Source organism: Camelus ferus, chromosome 3 (genome assembly GCF_009834535.1).
Source record: "Camelus ferus isolate YT-003-E chromosome 3, BCGSAC_Cfer_1.0, whole genome shotgun sequence".
Taxonomy (NCBI): Eukaryota; Metazoa; Chordata; class Mammalia; order Artiodactyla; family Camelidae; genus Camelus; species Camelus ferus.
Window position 1 is genome coordinate 26,096,239 of NC_045698.1, and position 17,838 is coordinate 26,114,076.

General features: G+C 35.0%; 1 protein-coding gene across 1 annotated transcript in view; it reads left to right on the plus strand.

Annotated features, from left to right (window-relative positions):
- Positions 1 to 17,838, plus strand: part of WDR70 (WD repeat domain 70) — a 233,168-nt gene that overhangs the window by 125,385 nt on the left and 89,945 nt on the right. Inside the window, exon 10 of the mRNA XM_006185141.3 lies at positions 16,081 to 16,255. Coding sequence (XP_006185203.1) covers positions 16,081 to 16,255 — 175 coding nt within the window. The remainder of the gene's footprint in view (positions 1 to 16,080; positions 16,256 to 17,838) is intronic.

The window sequence follows — 17,838 nt, forward strand, 5'->3', positions numbered from 1 at the left end:
CCCAGGGAGTATGGGGCCCAATTATATCACAAGCGCGTCCCGCCTACCGTCCTGCTGTAGTTCCATCTTCATGTTTCCAGTTGCAGAAGATCTTTTTTGCTAGGTTCCAGTCTTCTTTTCAACCGTTGTTTAGCATTCAGCTATTTGCATTGTAGTTGCGAGGAGAGGTGAGCTCGTGGTCCTACCACTCTGCCCTCTTGACCGGAAATCATCTCATGTTTCTGTTTTATTGAAAATCAAAGTAAGTTTGTATGCTCCATAATGATTAAGGTACAGCATTTTGGGTAATTTTCTTCCTATAATTAAACGCCATAAGTTCAGTAAACTTATTTGAGCTCACTTGCAAGGCACAGCTCTTGGTACAAGGTACACAGAAATGTACAAAACTGGACTCTTCAATGATGTCAGTTTACTATGGGACCGAAGAATGCACAGTGTAAAATATAATGTGATATAACAAGTTTTATTCAAGACGTGTAACATACTCAACCCAACTAGAAGCACAGAAAAAGTGATAGATTTAGCCTGGAGAACTGAGGAGATCTTTCCGTACGTGGGCCCTGACCTGAGTCTGACCCATGTCTCTTTCCCACATTATATTCTCATTGAAATATAGCATATTTGAAGTTTTAATTTTCCTTGCAGTCTTTTTTAAAAATTATTTTTATTGAGTTATAGTCATTTTATAATGTTGTATCAATTTCCAGCACAGAGCACAGTTTTTCAGTTATACATTAACGTACATATATTCATTGTCACATTCTTTTTCGCTGTGAGCTACACAAGGTCTTGTATATATTTCCCTGTGCTATATGGTATAATCTTGTTTATCTATTCTGCATATGCCTGTCAGTATCTATAAATTTCGAACTCCCAGTCTGTCCCTTCCCACCCCCGTCCTCCTTGGCAACCGTAAGTTTGTATTCTATGTCTATGAGTCTGTTTCTGTTTTGTATTTATGTTCTTCTTCTTTTTTTTTAGATTCCACATATGAGCGATCTCATATGGTATTTTTCTTTCTTTCTGGCTTACTTCACTTAGAATGACATCCTCCAGGGACATCTGTGTTGCTACAAATGGCGTTACATTGCCATTTTTATGGCTGAATAGTATTCCATTGTATAAATATACCACCTTTTCTTTATCCAGTCATCTGTTGATGGACATTTAGGCTGTTTCCATGTTTTGGCTATTGTAAATAGTGCTGCTATGAACATTGGGGTGCAGGTGTCATCTTGAAGTAGGCTTCCTTCTGGATATATGCCCAGGAGCAGGATTACTGGGTCATGTGGTAAGTCTATTCCTAATCTTTTGAGGAATCTCCGTACTGTTTTCCACAGTCACCAAACTGCATTCCCACCAGCAGTGTAGGAGGGTTCCCATTTCTCCACAGCCTCTCCAGCATTTGTCATTTGTGGACTTTTGAATGATGGCCATTCTGACTTGTGTGAGGTGATACTTCATTGTAGTTTTGTTCCTTGCATAGTCTTAATCCTGGTATTGCCATTAAGTTTTGTTTCTCTAGTTCCTAATATAAATATTTCTCCAAACTCTGTTCCTTGAAGGCACACAATAAAGAGATAGTAAAATGAGGAAACAAACAAGTGAATCAATATGTATGACTAGACTAATAGCTTCACAAGGACAAGATGTTTGTTTTGTTCAGTGGTGTATTTCTAGCACTTAGAGAAGTGCTTGGCCTATCAGTAGGTCCATAAATACTTTTTGACTGAATGGAGGGGAAAGGGAGGGAGGGAGAGAAGAAAGGAAGAAAAAATTAAAATATTTTCAATTCTAGAAGAGCAAAGCAAAGGACAAAAAACCCAACTCTGACAAAGAACAATTTTGAAAAAATTAAACATTTGGAACAGAGATTTGATTATAGTCTGAAAGAAATCTGAATTTCACTAAATTAACTTTTATTTGTTTCATTATTATGAATAATCCAGTGTGGTAACATTTTCTTTCGTACAGCTTTCAATAGATTAGGCACAAAAATGGAATTTTTGTGATAGACAAAAGCTTTTACAAACAAGAAGCCCCCTAAACGTTTTATAGTAATTTTTTTTAGAAGATCATCTCTACTTTGTCTTCATAGTTTCTTCTGTCTTGTATTGCCCTAGTACTCCATTTTAATTTTACTCTCCGAGGATTTTCATGTAATATACTACTTTAAAATTATTGGATTTTTATTCTAACATACTGATTCTTTAGAGGTCACACTTGGGAGCACATTTGAGTCATCTCAAAAATTAGTTTCTTATCTGTTATATACCCAAGATAATATACAGCTTCTTAAATGTATGGAATTATAATGTCTGTAGTAAATATAGTATCTGATATCAACATATGTAGTAGTGAAACTGCTTTATAATTTTATCTACTTAATGAATTCATTTAAATTTTTTCATTGCCCTGTGCTTTATTTTCTGCTCACTACATGTGAATCAAATTAAGATAGTTTATTTAGAAGCTGTATTGCCAAGCAGCTATGGAAGTCTTCTTTGGCTTATATTTTGAATTTTTTCCCCCTTTGTCTTTGGCCAACAGCTCAGCCCCTTTGGTGTCCCATCTGCTTCACACACGACAGCTATGGCACATTTCCATTCATCTGGGTTAGAAAATACAGACACCTTTAAGTAAGCTTGGATATTACCTGCCATTGCTGTGGGTTCAGTACAGTTAAAGACAGGAAACTTTTTGTTTTTGTTTTCCCCAGAAATTGATGCAGTTAAGCCCATTACTGTGAATTTGTAGTTTCTGTTTGAAATATCCCTCATTGAATTCTAGAAATTAATTGTTTTCAGACATATAAGCATTCACCCAAAGGGATAGCATGTTGCTACACTCCCTCTTTGCTTCCTCACTCTTCATATTAAGTTCTTATCACCATACTGGTGATTGGTTCTGCTTTTTGACTGATAACTCTTGATTTCAGCTTTCCTTAAAGAGTCTAAACTGGTCTAGGGCAGATCCTACTTTTGGAATTCCAAATAATAAAATTTTTCTCCTAACTTTCTAGTCAGTATACCCATGAATTAGGAAAGTAACTTTTTTTAAACCCAAATTATCAACAGCTTAATAATAGCACTATTTATTTTTTCTGTTGATTTGTTAATTTATTTATTTTAATGCATCTTATCTCATTCCAAAAAAGAATTTGGAGAAGCTCAAAATAATAATAGTAGCACAGCATTATAAAAAATAAATCATTCAGGGCCATGGGAAGTTAAGAGTGAAGGGATAAAGTTAGTTCACAAAAATTATTCAGAAGGTTTTGCTGATCAGTGGATAAACTTGGGTGTTAATTCAGCTCTAAACTTGTTAGTGATCTAAACAAAGATGGAGACACGCTCAGTTAAGAGTCCCAGGATCCCCAGGATGAAACATAGAGCTTTTCCTTTCAAAAGAGTATGAGGGAAAAATGTTCCCCAGGGGCTTTCATATAGGGAGCACTAGCTGATAATAGACAATATTCTCACAATAAACACAACAGTAAATTTATGATAATTGGGCATTTACTATGGACAAGGTGCTGTATTAAGTCCTTTATGTGTATTTTCTTATTCAATACCTTACAGTGACTCTGTGAAGTAATTATTTTCAAATTAGGAAACTTAGGTCCAAGAGGTTAGGTGACTTGTCCAAGATCACATAGTAAGTGGGGGGAAAGGATTTAAAAACAGGCAAATCTGATTCACTGTCCTCACCCTTAATCATTTTTCTGTAGTGTATTCATGTTATTATTTTTTTGTTGCACTCCTCAACGTAAGTCAGAAGCAGGACCAAAAAATGAAATCCAAGAAAAGCCATTCTAAGAGAGGATCAAAGCAATGCCATCTAAATATACAGTCAGATCTCTGAAGGTCCTACTTTGGCCAGGAGTAAAATTTAGTTAACCTAGAACTGTATTCTTAACCTTTGTTGGGTCTCTTTGATGATCTAGGGTAAGCTACAGACTTTTTCTTCAAAAGCTACACATATGTACTATTTTAGGCAACTCACAGACCTCCTTTCCCTCTTACCCCTCCCCAAAAAACCCCCAAAACTATACATAGATCTAGAGTTGGACAGCAGAGAGTCTAAGGCAATAAGCTGATAAATATTAGCTGTTTCAAATAGGAACAGATCTTTTTGCATTAACTGGCTGTTGACTGTTAGATGGCTTGTCTCTTCTTAAGTGACAAGCGAGGAGATAATTCACTAGATTCCAAATCCCAGATCTCACAGTACTTTAGCCAACTCCCAGGGGTGGGGGAAGTATATGAAAACTTCTACTTATTTAAATTTATTAAAGCAATGTCTACCTTATTAGTACCTTTGATGGTCTCACTACTTAGTCAAAGGATGAATCATTTTTTATTTTTATTTATTTTTGCTGTGAGCGTTATTTTCTTATAGTAAAATATATATAACATAAAATTTGCTATTTTAACCATTTTTTAAGTGTACAGTTAAATGGCATTAAGAACATTCAACATTGCTGTGTAACCATCACCACTGGTCCTCTCTAGAACTTTTTCATCATCCCATACTGAAACTGTACCCATTAAACAATAATGACTCCTTATGCCCCCTCCCCTCTAGCCTCTAGCAACCACTACTCTACTTTCTGTCTCTATGAATTTATCTATTTTAGGTACCTCAATTAAGTGGAATGGAATATTTGTCCTAATGTATCTGGCTTAGCATAAAGTCTTCAAGGTTCATCCATGCTGTAGGATGTACCAGAATAGAACGCATCATTTTAGCAGTTGTATTCTGGTTCTCACTTCTCCTGGAGTAAATTGAAGTGTTGTGCTGACCATTTTATTCAGACTAACTGTAGGGATAGGTGAAACCAAACTATGAAATCAAACCTTTTAATATTTTAGGGAGATGTGTAATGATTGTCCCTGAAAACTAGACTAACAATACTGTAAACAGTACTTTTCAAAGTGCCTTTGTCAGACATCTAGCAGTATGACCCAAGAATTCTCTGCTTGCTTGGTAGTATATGGCCCAGTTTCATACAGTGATTATACAGCCAGAGGTCTACACACAGTTATCCTTTAGGTATCAAGGTACTTCTCAACCAGTCTGACCTGGATCAGAATCCTAACTCTGCCACTAACTGTATGATCATAGACAAATTACACAACTTCTCATACCTCATATATAAAATGAGAATGATTATAGGTACCTCCCTCAGTGTTGAGATAACATGTGTAAAGCCCTTAGTGTAGTGCTGGTATAATGCAGACTTGATAAATGTTTAGCTTTTATTAGTAGTATTATGCCTAGTGGTAATGCTGCAGATGGTGAACATCTCTTTATGACTCTTTCTGTACTGGAGAGCATTTGGAGAAACTGCTGACTTTCAACCTGTTTTCAGCATAGGCTATCCTTGTGTTTAGTACTTTTTTGGCAGAGTCTCCCCTCAGTGCCTTTTCTCAAATGACCCATTTCTGATGGCAAAAAAGCTGCTTGGATGGTTACCCCCACTCTGTTGATCCTAGTAGTTCATAACCTCTGTGCAAGGCTTTAAACTATGTGTGGTGAGTTTTAAGACTTTTCCTGGATTCACATTGTTTATTTCCCCATTGTGCATCAGCTGCTGCTAATTCTTCTATGTGCTGTTTCTCCTTCCTTACACACAGGAAATGTATCCCCTAAAGGTATTTTAAAAGAGTGTCTAACAGAGCTTATTCAAGGGGAAAATGCCTGGCTTATGAACAGATGTGTAACAGGTCTGGGAGGATGAGAAAGTGTGAGAGATAGGAGATAGAATTATAGTAAATGCAGTCCCTTACCCTAGTATCCTTCTGAAAGTGTTTTCTCATTGATCACCTGCATTGGAAGAGAAAAGTTGATATTTATTTTCTTAAATAGTAAGGACTACATTTCTATAATATAATATACTTTATGAGAGACTTTCAGAGTCACTACTTATTCCTAAAAGATACAAAGTATAAATTATATTCAGCTTTATTTTACACTGGCTTTATAGGTATGGATGTTTTGCAGTATTCTTACTCAACTAAAAATTATTGCTTGAACCATCAATATTTATGGTATATTAATCAAAAATTATTGTGAACTTACCTGTTTTCATGGATCCATATAGACAACACTATGAAACATGAGAGGGCAGTTGGTACAGTAGTTTATTATTTTGCTTATCTGAATATTGACATTAATTATTACTTAATCCTTTTGTGCCTTAGTTTTCCTCTGTAAAATGGAGGTGATAATAGTACCTTCTTCACAGAGTTGAGGATTAAATGATGAAGTGCTTAGAACAGTTCTTACTTTGTTATGAGCATGTAAATGTTATTTACCATGATTATTAGTACAAATCTTAGCTTTTATTCAGATTATTAATTAAGTGTTCTGAATTCGTTATCAAACACATCTTGACATTCATGATTTCTGGAAATAATCCTTCAGGTACTAGAGTTCTGTTGTAGATTAATTTGTTAGAGATTGAAAAAGGTTCATTATTTTTAGTGTAAACTTCTAAAATAACATTGACTTCACTACTTAACTCTACAACTTCATTAAGCATTGTTTAACTTTTCAGTCAGGAAGAACTGTCCATTCCCTTTCAAAAGAATATTTATCTCATTTTCAGATTTGCACTGAATCACTCTTTGGCACGTAAAATGTTATCTTTAGAATCTGTTTTGCAGATGTGGAGGCTGCTGCTTTGAAACTTGGTTTAGTAAAAATTTTATATATGTATTGTATTTCAGAGGCATTTAAAAAAATAAAGTATAATGACTGTAATCATGAAGAATAATGCCTTCATACTTCAGTGGCCTGTTGGAAAGCCTGCTTGCACCTGCTAATATCCAGGGAGAAGCTGATCCAGAAATACTGTTGAGCCCTGGCAGCACCAGGGTAGAGGGTGGGTGGAGGCAGATTACTGTAAGACTTGTCATACCCACTTTATCCTGTGTTGACTACCATATTCTGTTTCCTCTTCCTCCATATCTTCCCCATTCTCCACCTCCACCCACTGGGCTTTGTATTGCTCTTGTCAGAAGTTAGTGTCACTTCTTAACATAAATTAAACAGTCATTTGTAATTATAGGCAACTACTTATTTCTCCATATTTTAAGGTCAAATCCACATGTGATTTCTTATTTTGATGTATATAATAAGAATAATTAATTAGTGGACTAGCACACCCCAGGTGGATTGGTTGTGAATTTCCCCAATCAAGTACATAGAAATGCAGTGGCAGGATGACAGAATTCTTCTGTCTGTTCCCAGTGCCTTCTCCCGAAGAGTTGTTTTTCATCAGTGATTTCTTCGTGTTTATTTCCAATTGGTCAGAAATACATATGGTTAGAAGCACTGGATCTCTACTATTTTAATTTCATTTTCTTGTGTTTCTCTCTTCTCAGATTTTCCATTTCTATTAATAACAGCATCATTTTCCTTTGTCTAGGAACTTTGTCAGGGACACTGTCTTCATTCCTTCTTGGCTCCACACTCTGCAGCCATGGGCCAAGTCCTGTTGCTGGAGCACCAGTCCAGGCAGACTTTGGGGTACACTGCTTGCCTAGGAGAGGAGTTCAGGCCTGTCCTTCATGATCCCAAACCTCTTTTGGTGTTGAATCTCCATTGCTTCCCAAAGTTTACAGAATACTGTGCACACTTCCCAGCTGGGTTTGCAAGGTCTTTCCCAATCCAGTCCCAGCCTGTTTCCATTTTCATCCAGACATGTGTAAAACACCTTCCACCCCCTGACAACATGCACACACACACACACACTATGACTGTATCAGACTATATTCACCATTCCTTTCAAGGCCTTTTCTTGTGGTATTCCTTCTGCCATAAATTCCCTTCTTCAAAATCTACCCTATAACTCCTTCTTCCCATTTAGGAGACAAATCAAATGTTCTATCCTCTCCTCAGCCTCTCTTCCTCAGTTCCATTCTTTTGCATCCTTTTACCCTAGCTAGGCTTTATCAATTCTTATCTGTATTTTTTATTTCTTATTTTTTTCTCTTACTGTTTTTTTTTTACTGAAGTATAGTTGATTTACAATTTTGGGTTAGTTTCAGGTGTACCACAAAGTGATTCAGTTTTATTTGTGTGTATATGTGTGTGTGTTTGTGTATTTTCAGATTATTTTCCGTTATAGGTTATTACAAGATATCAAATATAGTTCCCTGTGCCACACAGTAAATCCTTGTTGCTTATCTATTTTATGTGTAGTAGTCTGTATCTGTTAATCCCTTGCTTCTAATTTATCTCCTCCCTCCCAATTCCTATCTGTATTTAAATAGCATTTTATGCAGGAGCACTCTATGACTGCTGTCTCTCCATTATTAACTTCCCACTCCTAATTCCATAGTATTTTGACTTCTGCTCCGATCCTTCTACTAAAGTTGCTCTTGCAGGCCTCATCTATGACCTTTATCTGTTAAATCCAATAAAGGCCTTTTACTCCTTATTTTACTTATATCTCTTTGGAACTGACATTCTTGATCATACCATCCTTTTAAACTTTCTTCATTGTCCTTCCTAACACTGCCCTGTCCTTCCTCTCATACCTCTTTCTTGTCTTTTGTCTCACTCGTTTTCCTTTTGGCTGCCTATTTCTTAAGTATCTGTTCCATGGAGATTTGTCTTCTGCAGTTCCCGCAGTATCTTTGTCTGCATTCTGATGACTCCTAATTGTATTCCTTTCCCTTGCCCTGTACCGCAAGATTCTCCACCTGGTTGCCACACAGATATCTGAACCTTAACCTGCTGTTACTTCCTTTAATATTACTATCTTTTGTCTTAACATCACACTTTCCACAACTCTGTCTGACTGAATGAATGGCTGCCACCTCCTTTCCCTCCTCAAAGTTGTTTTTCTTTTACACTCTCTTTACCTCACTGCCTTAGCCCAGGCCTTGATCGTCGCTCACCTGGGCTATGCAGCCTGAAGACTTGTCCCCTCCACTCAGTCTTCTCCACTGCCATCCCAAGTGGTTTCCTAAAACACAGGTCTGATTATATAACTTAAGTCACTCCTCTATTTAGTGGCTCCATAGTCTCCTGGAGTATAAAGCCTATAATCCCAGTACAGCTTATAAGATACCCTTTACACTCTGTATTGGGTACCCGTTACACTCTGATATTGCCAACAATTATTAGCCATCTCATCTTCTACTCATGCTCGCTGAGCACCTCGTCCTCTTGTCAAAGCAAACAACTTCTTGTTCCTAGAGTAAGCTGTGCTTTTGCAAGCCTTCATATCTTTGCATCTTCTACACCAATTCCTAGAGTTCACCCCTCTCCCCCAACTATGAATTTCACTGGCAGAATCTCAACTCTTCCCCCAAAACACACCTCTGAGGAACCCTTTCCAGATCTTTCCAAATGAGCTATCTCTTTCCCTTCTCTGGATGCTGCCTCATGATGTGATGACACCCCCCTCCCCACTTTATCTCCGCCATGAGGGTATCTATTCTTGGAGAACAGGTACCTTTGTATTCTCAGGTATCCACCAAGATATCTAGCCTGTAGAAAGTATTTAATATATAGTTGTTGAATTATGGTCCTATAGCTTACTGTTTGTATGTTATTTCCACCAGCCAAGCTGTGATTTCCATGAAGGCAAAGGCTCTGTCCTAGTCAATCTTTGTTACCTCGGAGCTAGGAACAGTGCTCATTGCCTCAACAGAAGTTAATGGGAGCAAATCATGTTGAAGAACATTTCAGGAGAATTCAAGAGTACAAGAGTACTGAAAGATAACTAGATGATGATAATATATATTGTAAATCTGGCATAAGATTTTAATTTTATTGAAAGCTTATTATATGTACATAGTGATGCTAGGAGTCAAAATGAGTATCTGTTTGGAAGATGCTGATTCACAATTTTAGGTCTTTGAAGGTCTTCATATAGTCTTTTGAAATACTTGTGAAGCATTTTTGCCATAAGTCTGAGTAGAACAATTCTCAGCATCTATTTGTGAGTGTTCTCTTAAAACACTGCACTACTTCTCTCATGAGCTTCATGATGGGTTAAAGTGAAATGGCCTAAAGGGAAAAAAAGGAATCTACTGCTGTGACTTATTTGGATATACATCTGAATATGTAGTTTTCCCTTCTCTTTCTCTCCTTTTCTCTTCCTATATTTAAGGTCACTTATTAAGATATAAATATATAATATATTAATGAATATATTATATATTTATATCTGTATATCCTATTTATACACAAACCTTAAGCAGTTGGACATTTGCTATCTGGTGCAAGGTTTTAATTTAATGTTGGTAGGAAGCTGTTGAGTACTACTTCACCTGCAGGTCACTTGGACTAGAACTCTGTGTAATTTAGTTTCCTTTATTCCTTAATTTACATACTAGACTCTGATCTCTCTTGTTGTTTGATTTAATGAAATAAAAGATTTAAAAAGTGCTTTGTAAAGTGCTTTAGGGTTATTTGGTTTATAAGAGCAGGGCATATTTTTGTCTAGTAAGAATATTGGGATATATTTTAAATTGAGAATTTCATCTAATTCCATTTGACCCACTTTCTCATCTGAGGTTTCTGAAAGTGATTTTCAGAGATGTTTAATTTTTTATGGTTTTTCCTAGGAATTTATTGAGATGTTCGGCTATCCTGATTCCAGCTAAAACTAGGAGAGGATGGGGCAATTAAATGATTTTTAGTATATTCACAGAGTTGGTTAACCATTACAACAATCTAATTTATAAGAGTTCCATCACCCTAAAGAAAATCCATATTTACTCATTCCCCATTCTTACTCCCAGCCCTAGGCAAACAGTAATCTGCTTTCTGTCTATGTATTTGCTTTTCATGCACGTTTCAGATAACTGGATTATATAGCATATGAGTTTTTGTGTCTAACTTCTTTCACTTAGCATGATACATTTTGAGGTTTATCCATGCTGTAGTATGTAGAGGGTTGAGTAGTAGCCCCCCAGAGATATTTCCATATCAAACTCCTGGAACCTGTCAGTGTTACCTTATTTAGAAAAGGGATCTTTACAGATAAAATTCTTTAGGATCTTGAGATGAAATCATCCTGGGTTATCCAGGTGGACCTTAAATCCAATAACAAATATTTAGACAAAAAAGGAGAAGACACACACAGGGGGAGGCCATGTGAAGATAGAGGCAGAGATTGGAGAGATGTGGTTATTAGCCAGTGAAGCCAATCAGTGCTAATAGGCACCATAAGCTGGGAGAGGCAAGACGGAATTCTCCTGTAGAGCCTCCAGAGAGGGCAGACTTCTGGCCTTCAGAACTGTAAAGAAATAACTTACTGTTGTTTGAAGCCACCCAGTTTGTAGTTATTGTTATGGCAGCCTCAAGAAAGTCATATACTATAGTGCGTATCACACCTTTTTCTTTTTTACTGCCAAACAAGTGGTTTTCCACTGTATGACAATTTAACATTTTGTTTATCCATTCACCAGTTGATAGAAACTGGGGTGTTTCCAGTTTTTGTCTGTTACAAATAATGCTTCTGTGAAGATTCATGTTAAAGTTGTTGCACGAGGATATGTTTTCAGTTCTCTTAAGTGGATACTTAGGATTAGAATTGCCGAGTCATGTGGTAAATCTGTGTTTAATATTTTACAAAACTGCCAAACTGTTTTCCAAACTGGCCACCATTTTACATTCCTACCATTGAAGTGTAAGGGGTTCCAGTTTCTTTACTTCCTCACTACGTTTATTATTGTCTGTCTCTTGATTATTGCTGTCTAGTGAGTATGAAGTGATATCCCATTGTGATTTTTTAAATCATCCTTTTGTGTGTGTGTGGGGGGGGATTGTGTGTGTGTGTAGGTACTGGGGATTGAACCCAGGACCTCATGCATGCTAAGCATGCGCTCTACCACTGAGCTATACCTGTCCTCCCTTTTAGACAATTTTAAAGGTTACTTTACATTTACGGTTATTATAAAACATTGGCTATATTCTCTGTGTGGTACAACACACCCCTGAGCCCATCTTACATCTCACTGTGACTTTGATTTGCATTTCTTAATAACAAATGATGTCAGGCATCTTTTTATGTGCTTATAGGCACTTGTATATATTCTTTAGTGAAATATGTATTCAGATCTTTGGCCCATTTAAAAAATGGGTCACTTATTTTTTATTAAGTGTAAAGTTCTTTACATATTCTCAATACCAGTCCCTTCTCAGATACATGATTTACAAATATTTCCTCCAAGTTTATGGCTTGTCTTTAAACTTTCTTCATAGTATCTTTTGAAGCACATACAATTTGTTGATGTCCAACTTAATCTTTTTTCCCCCTTTCATCATTTGTGCTTTTAGTGTTGAACCATGCCCTGATACTAAGTCATGTTTTAAGAGTTTTACATTTATGTATATAAATGTTAGACATAACATAAAATGATCTCTTTTGAGTTAATTTTTGTCTGATGTTAAGTAAAGGTCCACATTCATCATTTTGCATATGGATATCCAACCGTCCCAGCATCATGTTTTGAAAAGACTGTTCTTTTTCTGTGAAATTGTTTTGGCATATTTGTTGAAAATCAATTGGCCACAAATGTAAAAGTATAAGGGGTTATTTATTGTGGCATTCATTCCTTACTCTAAGTCTAGATTTCATAAAGCTGAATTTTAATAATTATAAGTGTAGAACATTAACATTTCTTCTGAAAGCAACTGCATTTTTATTGCAATTACCATGTGTATGTAGTGTGCATAATGTGAATTATGTGTGTTTAAAGATTGTGGGTTTATATAGAAGTTAGAACATTTTCCCCATTTGTATGGGACAATACCTTTAATACCTGGGCATTTTTGAAAAGAAAGTTCTTCTTGTTGGATGTGTTCTGCCAAGAGAGCCAGCAAGTTTCAGACTCTTACATCACTCAACTTGCCTGTGTAGTCTTTCGAGAAAAATTAAACCAAGATCTCTTAAGTGATTTCCATACAAAATTAATGCTTCCCTTGACTTCTGCCAAATGCTGTGATGCATTTATGCAGCAGATGCCAGAAAGTTTAGAACTCGTATCTGGAAAGAATTCAAAATTTTAAGATAGAAAGCATTTGTGCCTCGGGCAATGTAATGACCCCACCTGTGTCTTTTTCTTGTCTTCTGGGTGTTTTCATTTTGTGTCCAGAAAGGCCCAGGCAGATCCTTCTTCTATTTTTAAATCTTTGTAATGAAACACAGTTTTAATTTTACAAGACCAGATCTCACTCCAAGTTTCAAAATATGTGTTCTTCAGCGTTAAATGTTTTGACAGATACCTAATGGCCTAGCACTTTAGCATCCATTTTTTCAGGCACAGATTCAGAGAATCAGAGCCATAAAACCATAGTGTAATTAGTCACCATCAGATGCTATGTAAATTTATATTTCATCCATCTATATGCTAGGTTAGCTTCTTTCTTTGTTATTTTGATAACTAGCTCAACCTGCTAATATCTCCTGAAACAAATGGAGTATACTTAGTTATTGGGTTTATTAACTTTAATATTTAATTTATGGTCTAAGAGGAAGAGCAGAAAGGAACCAGTATTTATTGAGTGCCTACTGTGTTCCAAGTACTGTTCTAGACACGTTTACATCCCTAATCTCATTTAATCCTCACAACCCCTCATTGTCGGTATTATTGTCCTACTTTTAGAGATGAAGAACTTTAAACAAGCCAGATAATGATAATGATACTTTATAGTACTTGTGTGGGGCCTTTCATATCATAATTCTAAAGTATCATCTGACATTTGGAGATGTTCAGTTATTAAAAAAAAGAGAAGCTATCATAATTTATCCCCATTGTTGCAGAACCAAGGGCAGAAAGAAAAGGCACATGAAGTATTTCTCAACTTTTTTGTGCATATTAACTATGCAAAACATTAGTGAACGGAGACAAGCAAACATTCATGAGGGGTAAGGCTTTATAATGCTCAGATAAAAATGGTACTGAAACAATTGAATATCCATATGCAAAAAAAAAAAAAAAGAACCCTGACTTCATAACACATATAAAAGCTAATTCTAATAGATCATAGACCTTGTTGTAAAACTTAAAACTATAAAATTTCTAGAGGAAAACAGAAGAGAATTTCTGTGACCTTGGTTTAGGCAAATAATTTTTAGATATGACATAAAAAATTTGATAACTCAGGCTTTGTCAAAATTTAAAATGTTTGCTATTTGAAAGACTATTAAAAATGAAAAAAAAAACAGGCTAGAGACTTGGAAAATATTTGCCAAACACATGTCTGGTAAAGAACGTTTATCCAGAATATCTAAAGAACTCTCAAAACACAATAATAAGAAAATAAGCAACTAAATATTTAATATGGAGAGACACTGCACCAAATAAGAGAAACATGACAAATAGTACATGGAAAGATCTTCAGTATCATTTAAGAAAAGTAAATTAAAATCACAATACCTATACACACCTACTAGAATGGCTTAAAAATAAACAACTGATACTGCCAAGTGCTGATAAGGATATGGAGCTCTTATACATTGCTGGCATTGCTGGTGGAAATGCAAAAATGGAGTAACCACTTTGGAAAATAGCTTAGCAATTTCTTATAAAGTTAAACATACACATTCCATATGACTAGCAATTCCATTTCTGGACATTTAGCCAAGAGAATCAAAAACTTATTTTACAAAACAACAACAACAACAACAAAAACCCACCTGTATTTGAATATTTATAGTGACTTTATTTGTAACCACCTCAAACTGGAAACAACCCAGTATCCTTCATTTGGATAAATCCAAGTGGATAAACAGAATGTGTTATATCCATGTACTGGAATATTATTCAGCAACAAAAAGGAATGGACTAATGATATATGTAACGACAACTCAGATACATTATGCTAAGTTAAAGAAGCCAGACTGAAAAGGATACATACAGTATGATTCCTGTTATATAATATTGGATAAAGCTTTTAACTATAGGAATAGAGAACTGGTCAATCATTGCCAAATGTTAAAACTGGGGAGAGAAGTTTTCTATAATGAGGCAACATAAGGGAAGTTTCTGGAGTGATAGAACTATGTATTTGTCAAAACTCACAGAACTGCACATTTAAAGAGATGAATTTCATTATGTGTTATATCCCAGTAAGCTTTGTCTATCATCCATGCATCAGTAAGAGAAGTCTAGGCATAGAAAAAGTCTTTGTTTCATCTTATTTTGAAATGTATTTTATCTAGCTGTAGAATATTAGATTGACTACTTTTTCTTTCAGAACTTCAAAGATGTTTTTCTGTAGTGGTTTGGCTTAGATGATTTCTGCCAAGAACTCATCTTTGTTTTTTTGAAGATGATGATGATGATGATTACTATCATTATTACTACTACTACTACTACTACTACTACTACTACTACTACTACTACTACTACTATTACTACTACTACTACTATTATTATTATTATTTTCTTCTCTCTCTCTCTGGGTCTTATAGATTTTATTCTAGTCTCCCTTAGTGGCAGTACTCCTTTGCCTGGGACTCTGAGCAGAAGGGTATACTGTCCCTCCCCCAGCTCTAGATTCCTGTTACTTCTTACTTGGTGAAAACTCAGGGTATTTAGCTTCCTCAAGAGGCATGAGATGCTGCCTGGGCCCTAGAGCAGGACATCATTCTTTTTCAGTAACCTATTTTTTCCAGTGTGTTTTCTGGTGTATGTTATATAACAGTATATCAGCATATGCAAGTTATTTAGAAAATAATGTGTGTATGTAGGAGGTATATGCTCAACAGTTTTACTGATGAGAATTGTTTGGAAGCTACTGCTTTAGAGGGTCAGAACTAATAACTGATAGATTTGAAGTAGAATTTGCCACTTACTATTTGATTTGATGAGAACACAATTTGTATAGTTCGCTTTATTTCAGTGAATAACCTCATTTATAAGTGGAGAATGTTTTACAATGTACATTTTATTTAAAATATTTAAGTAAGCTTAAATATCATTTAAATATTAAATAAGTTTAAAACCATTATATTTATATGCATAAAAGGTGAAAAATGTTTTTGGACTCTTTTGTATTTTAAAATACTTTCTTTTTTATAAATGAAAATCTCCTTATTCTTTTTAGGACTGTGAGGACATGGGATGTTGAAAATCCAAAGAAGCAAAAAAATGTGTTTAAACCACGGACGATGCAGGGTAAAAAAGTAATTCCCACCACGTGCACATACAGTAGAGATGGAAACCTCATAGCAGCTGCCTGCCAGAACGGAAGCATACAGATCTGGGATCGAAATTTGACTGTAAGTCAAGGACATTTAAGTCCGTTTTTCTTGGAAGAAAACTACCTTATAAAGACAAACATCATGTTAAAATATTATGAAGATCAATTTCCTGAGTTTAGCCCTAATTTAAACTTCAGTGTTAGTTGATAAAACATTGGGACTTTTGCAGTAAACAGCATTTCAGCAAACATTCCAGCTCGGTATTTTCCGACGCGTATTAGATTTTGTTTTTAAAATAAACTAGATCTGTTGGTATAAAACTTAAAAAGCACAAACTGGTTTATTGTATGACATCTCAATGTACTTGATTTTGATAGCGAAGGATTTTATAGTAATATAAAACGAGACTAAGCAGAGAACTAGAAAATACGTTTTTAAAGATTTAAGAAGACCTTAAAATGATGAGGATGGTTCTTCAGTTTTTATGCAGTTATTTCTGTAGTAATTTAAATAATATTTTGTTTGGACATTCCACAACATTCCATTTGAGTATGTTTCACATTTTTTTCTTTTCAATTTTAGATCATTATTAGAATAAATAAATTTTGGAATTGGATAGGGATTGTAGAATTCCGTAACCATAGAAATAATGAATATAAAAGCCTTTGGCTAATTCTTTGAATTACCAGTAAGCTTTAAAGGGGCTTTGTTATATGTATAGATGGTAAGACAAGAATTTTAAGTGGAATGACTCTAGATTACTAATGTTAAAATGAAAATCTGCACTAATGTTTTAATACAGATTGGTTATCTTATTTTAATAAAAGGTTCTGGTCAAATTATTAATTTAATAAATATTTATTAAGTACTTACTATATGACAGGCACTATTCTAGGCACTGGGAATACTGTAGATTATCAAAAAGTCCTGCCTTCATAGAGCTTACATTCTAGGTCTTTTTAAAAGTTATAAAAAATAATATTCTTTCAAATAAAATTGCCCATTAAGCATTTGCATTTTGAAAGAGGCCCCAGGAAAATAGTTGTCTTTTCAGACAGATGAGTTAGTCACTTTTCTTGGAATAAGGTAAAAAGTAATGATAGAGGAAAAAAGAATCCATGTTAATAATGCTGGAAATATCTTTGGTATTTTCTGTTTGTCAGATCTTTTTATTTCTGTTTTCATCTCTACTATAAACCCCATAAAGCTTCATAACAGCTCAGAGATTTTAAAAATCCTCTGAATTGTAAACTGAGTTTTAAATAAGCAATAAATTTTTTAGTAACTGGCTTTCATCGTCTCTGGGTGCTGTTGATTTAAACATAGAAATTCTAAAACCTGAAGTTTTCTTGTGAAGTTTTAATAGTGATGTGTTTGGTATAGTGTATGTGTGTGTGTCTAAATATGTTATGTGTATGTATATATGTATATATATTTGCCTTTTTCTTAGAGCTCATATATTTTTATAAAGTTGAGTATAATTTTTAAACATTGGCCTTGCATATCTCTTCAGATAGTTAATATATCTCCTATTTCTAGTTTTGTAGAAGACAAAGCTATTTGAATGCCAGTCCCCTCCGACCCTCAAAGAGTTTTAAGCCATTCTGCTCATTATAGTCTTTTATTCTATTTTGTTAGAATTTAATAAGATGTGAAAGGAT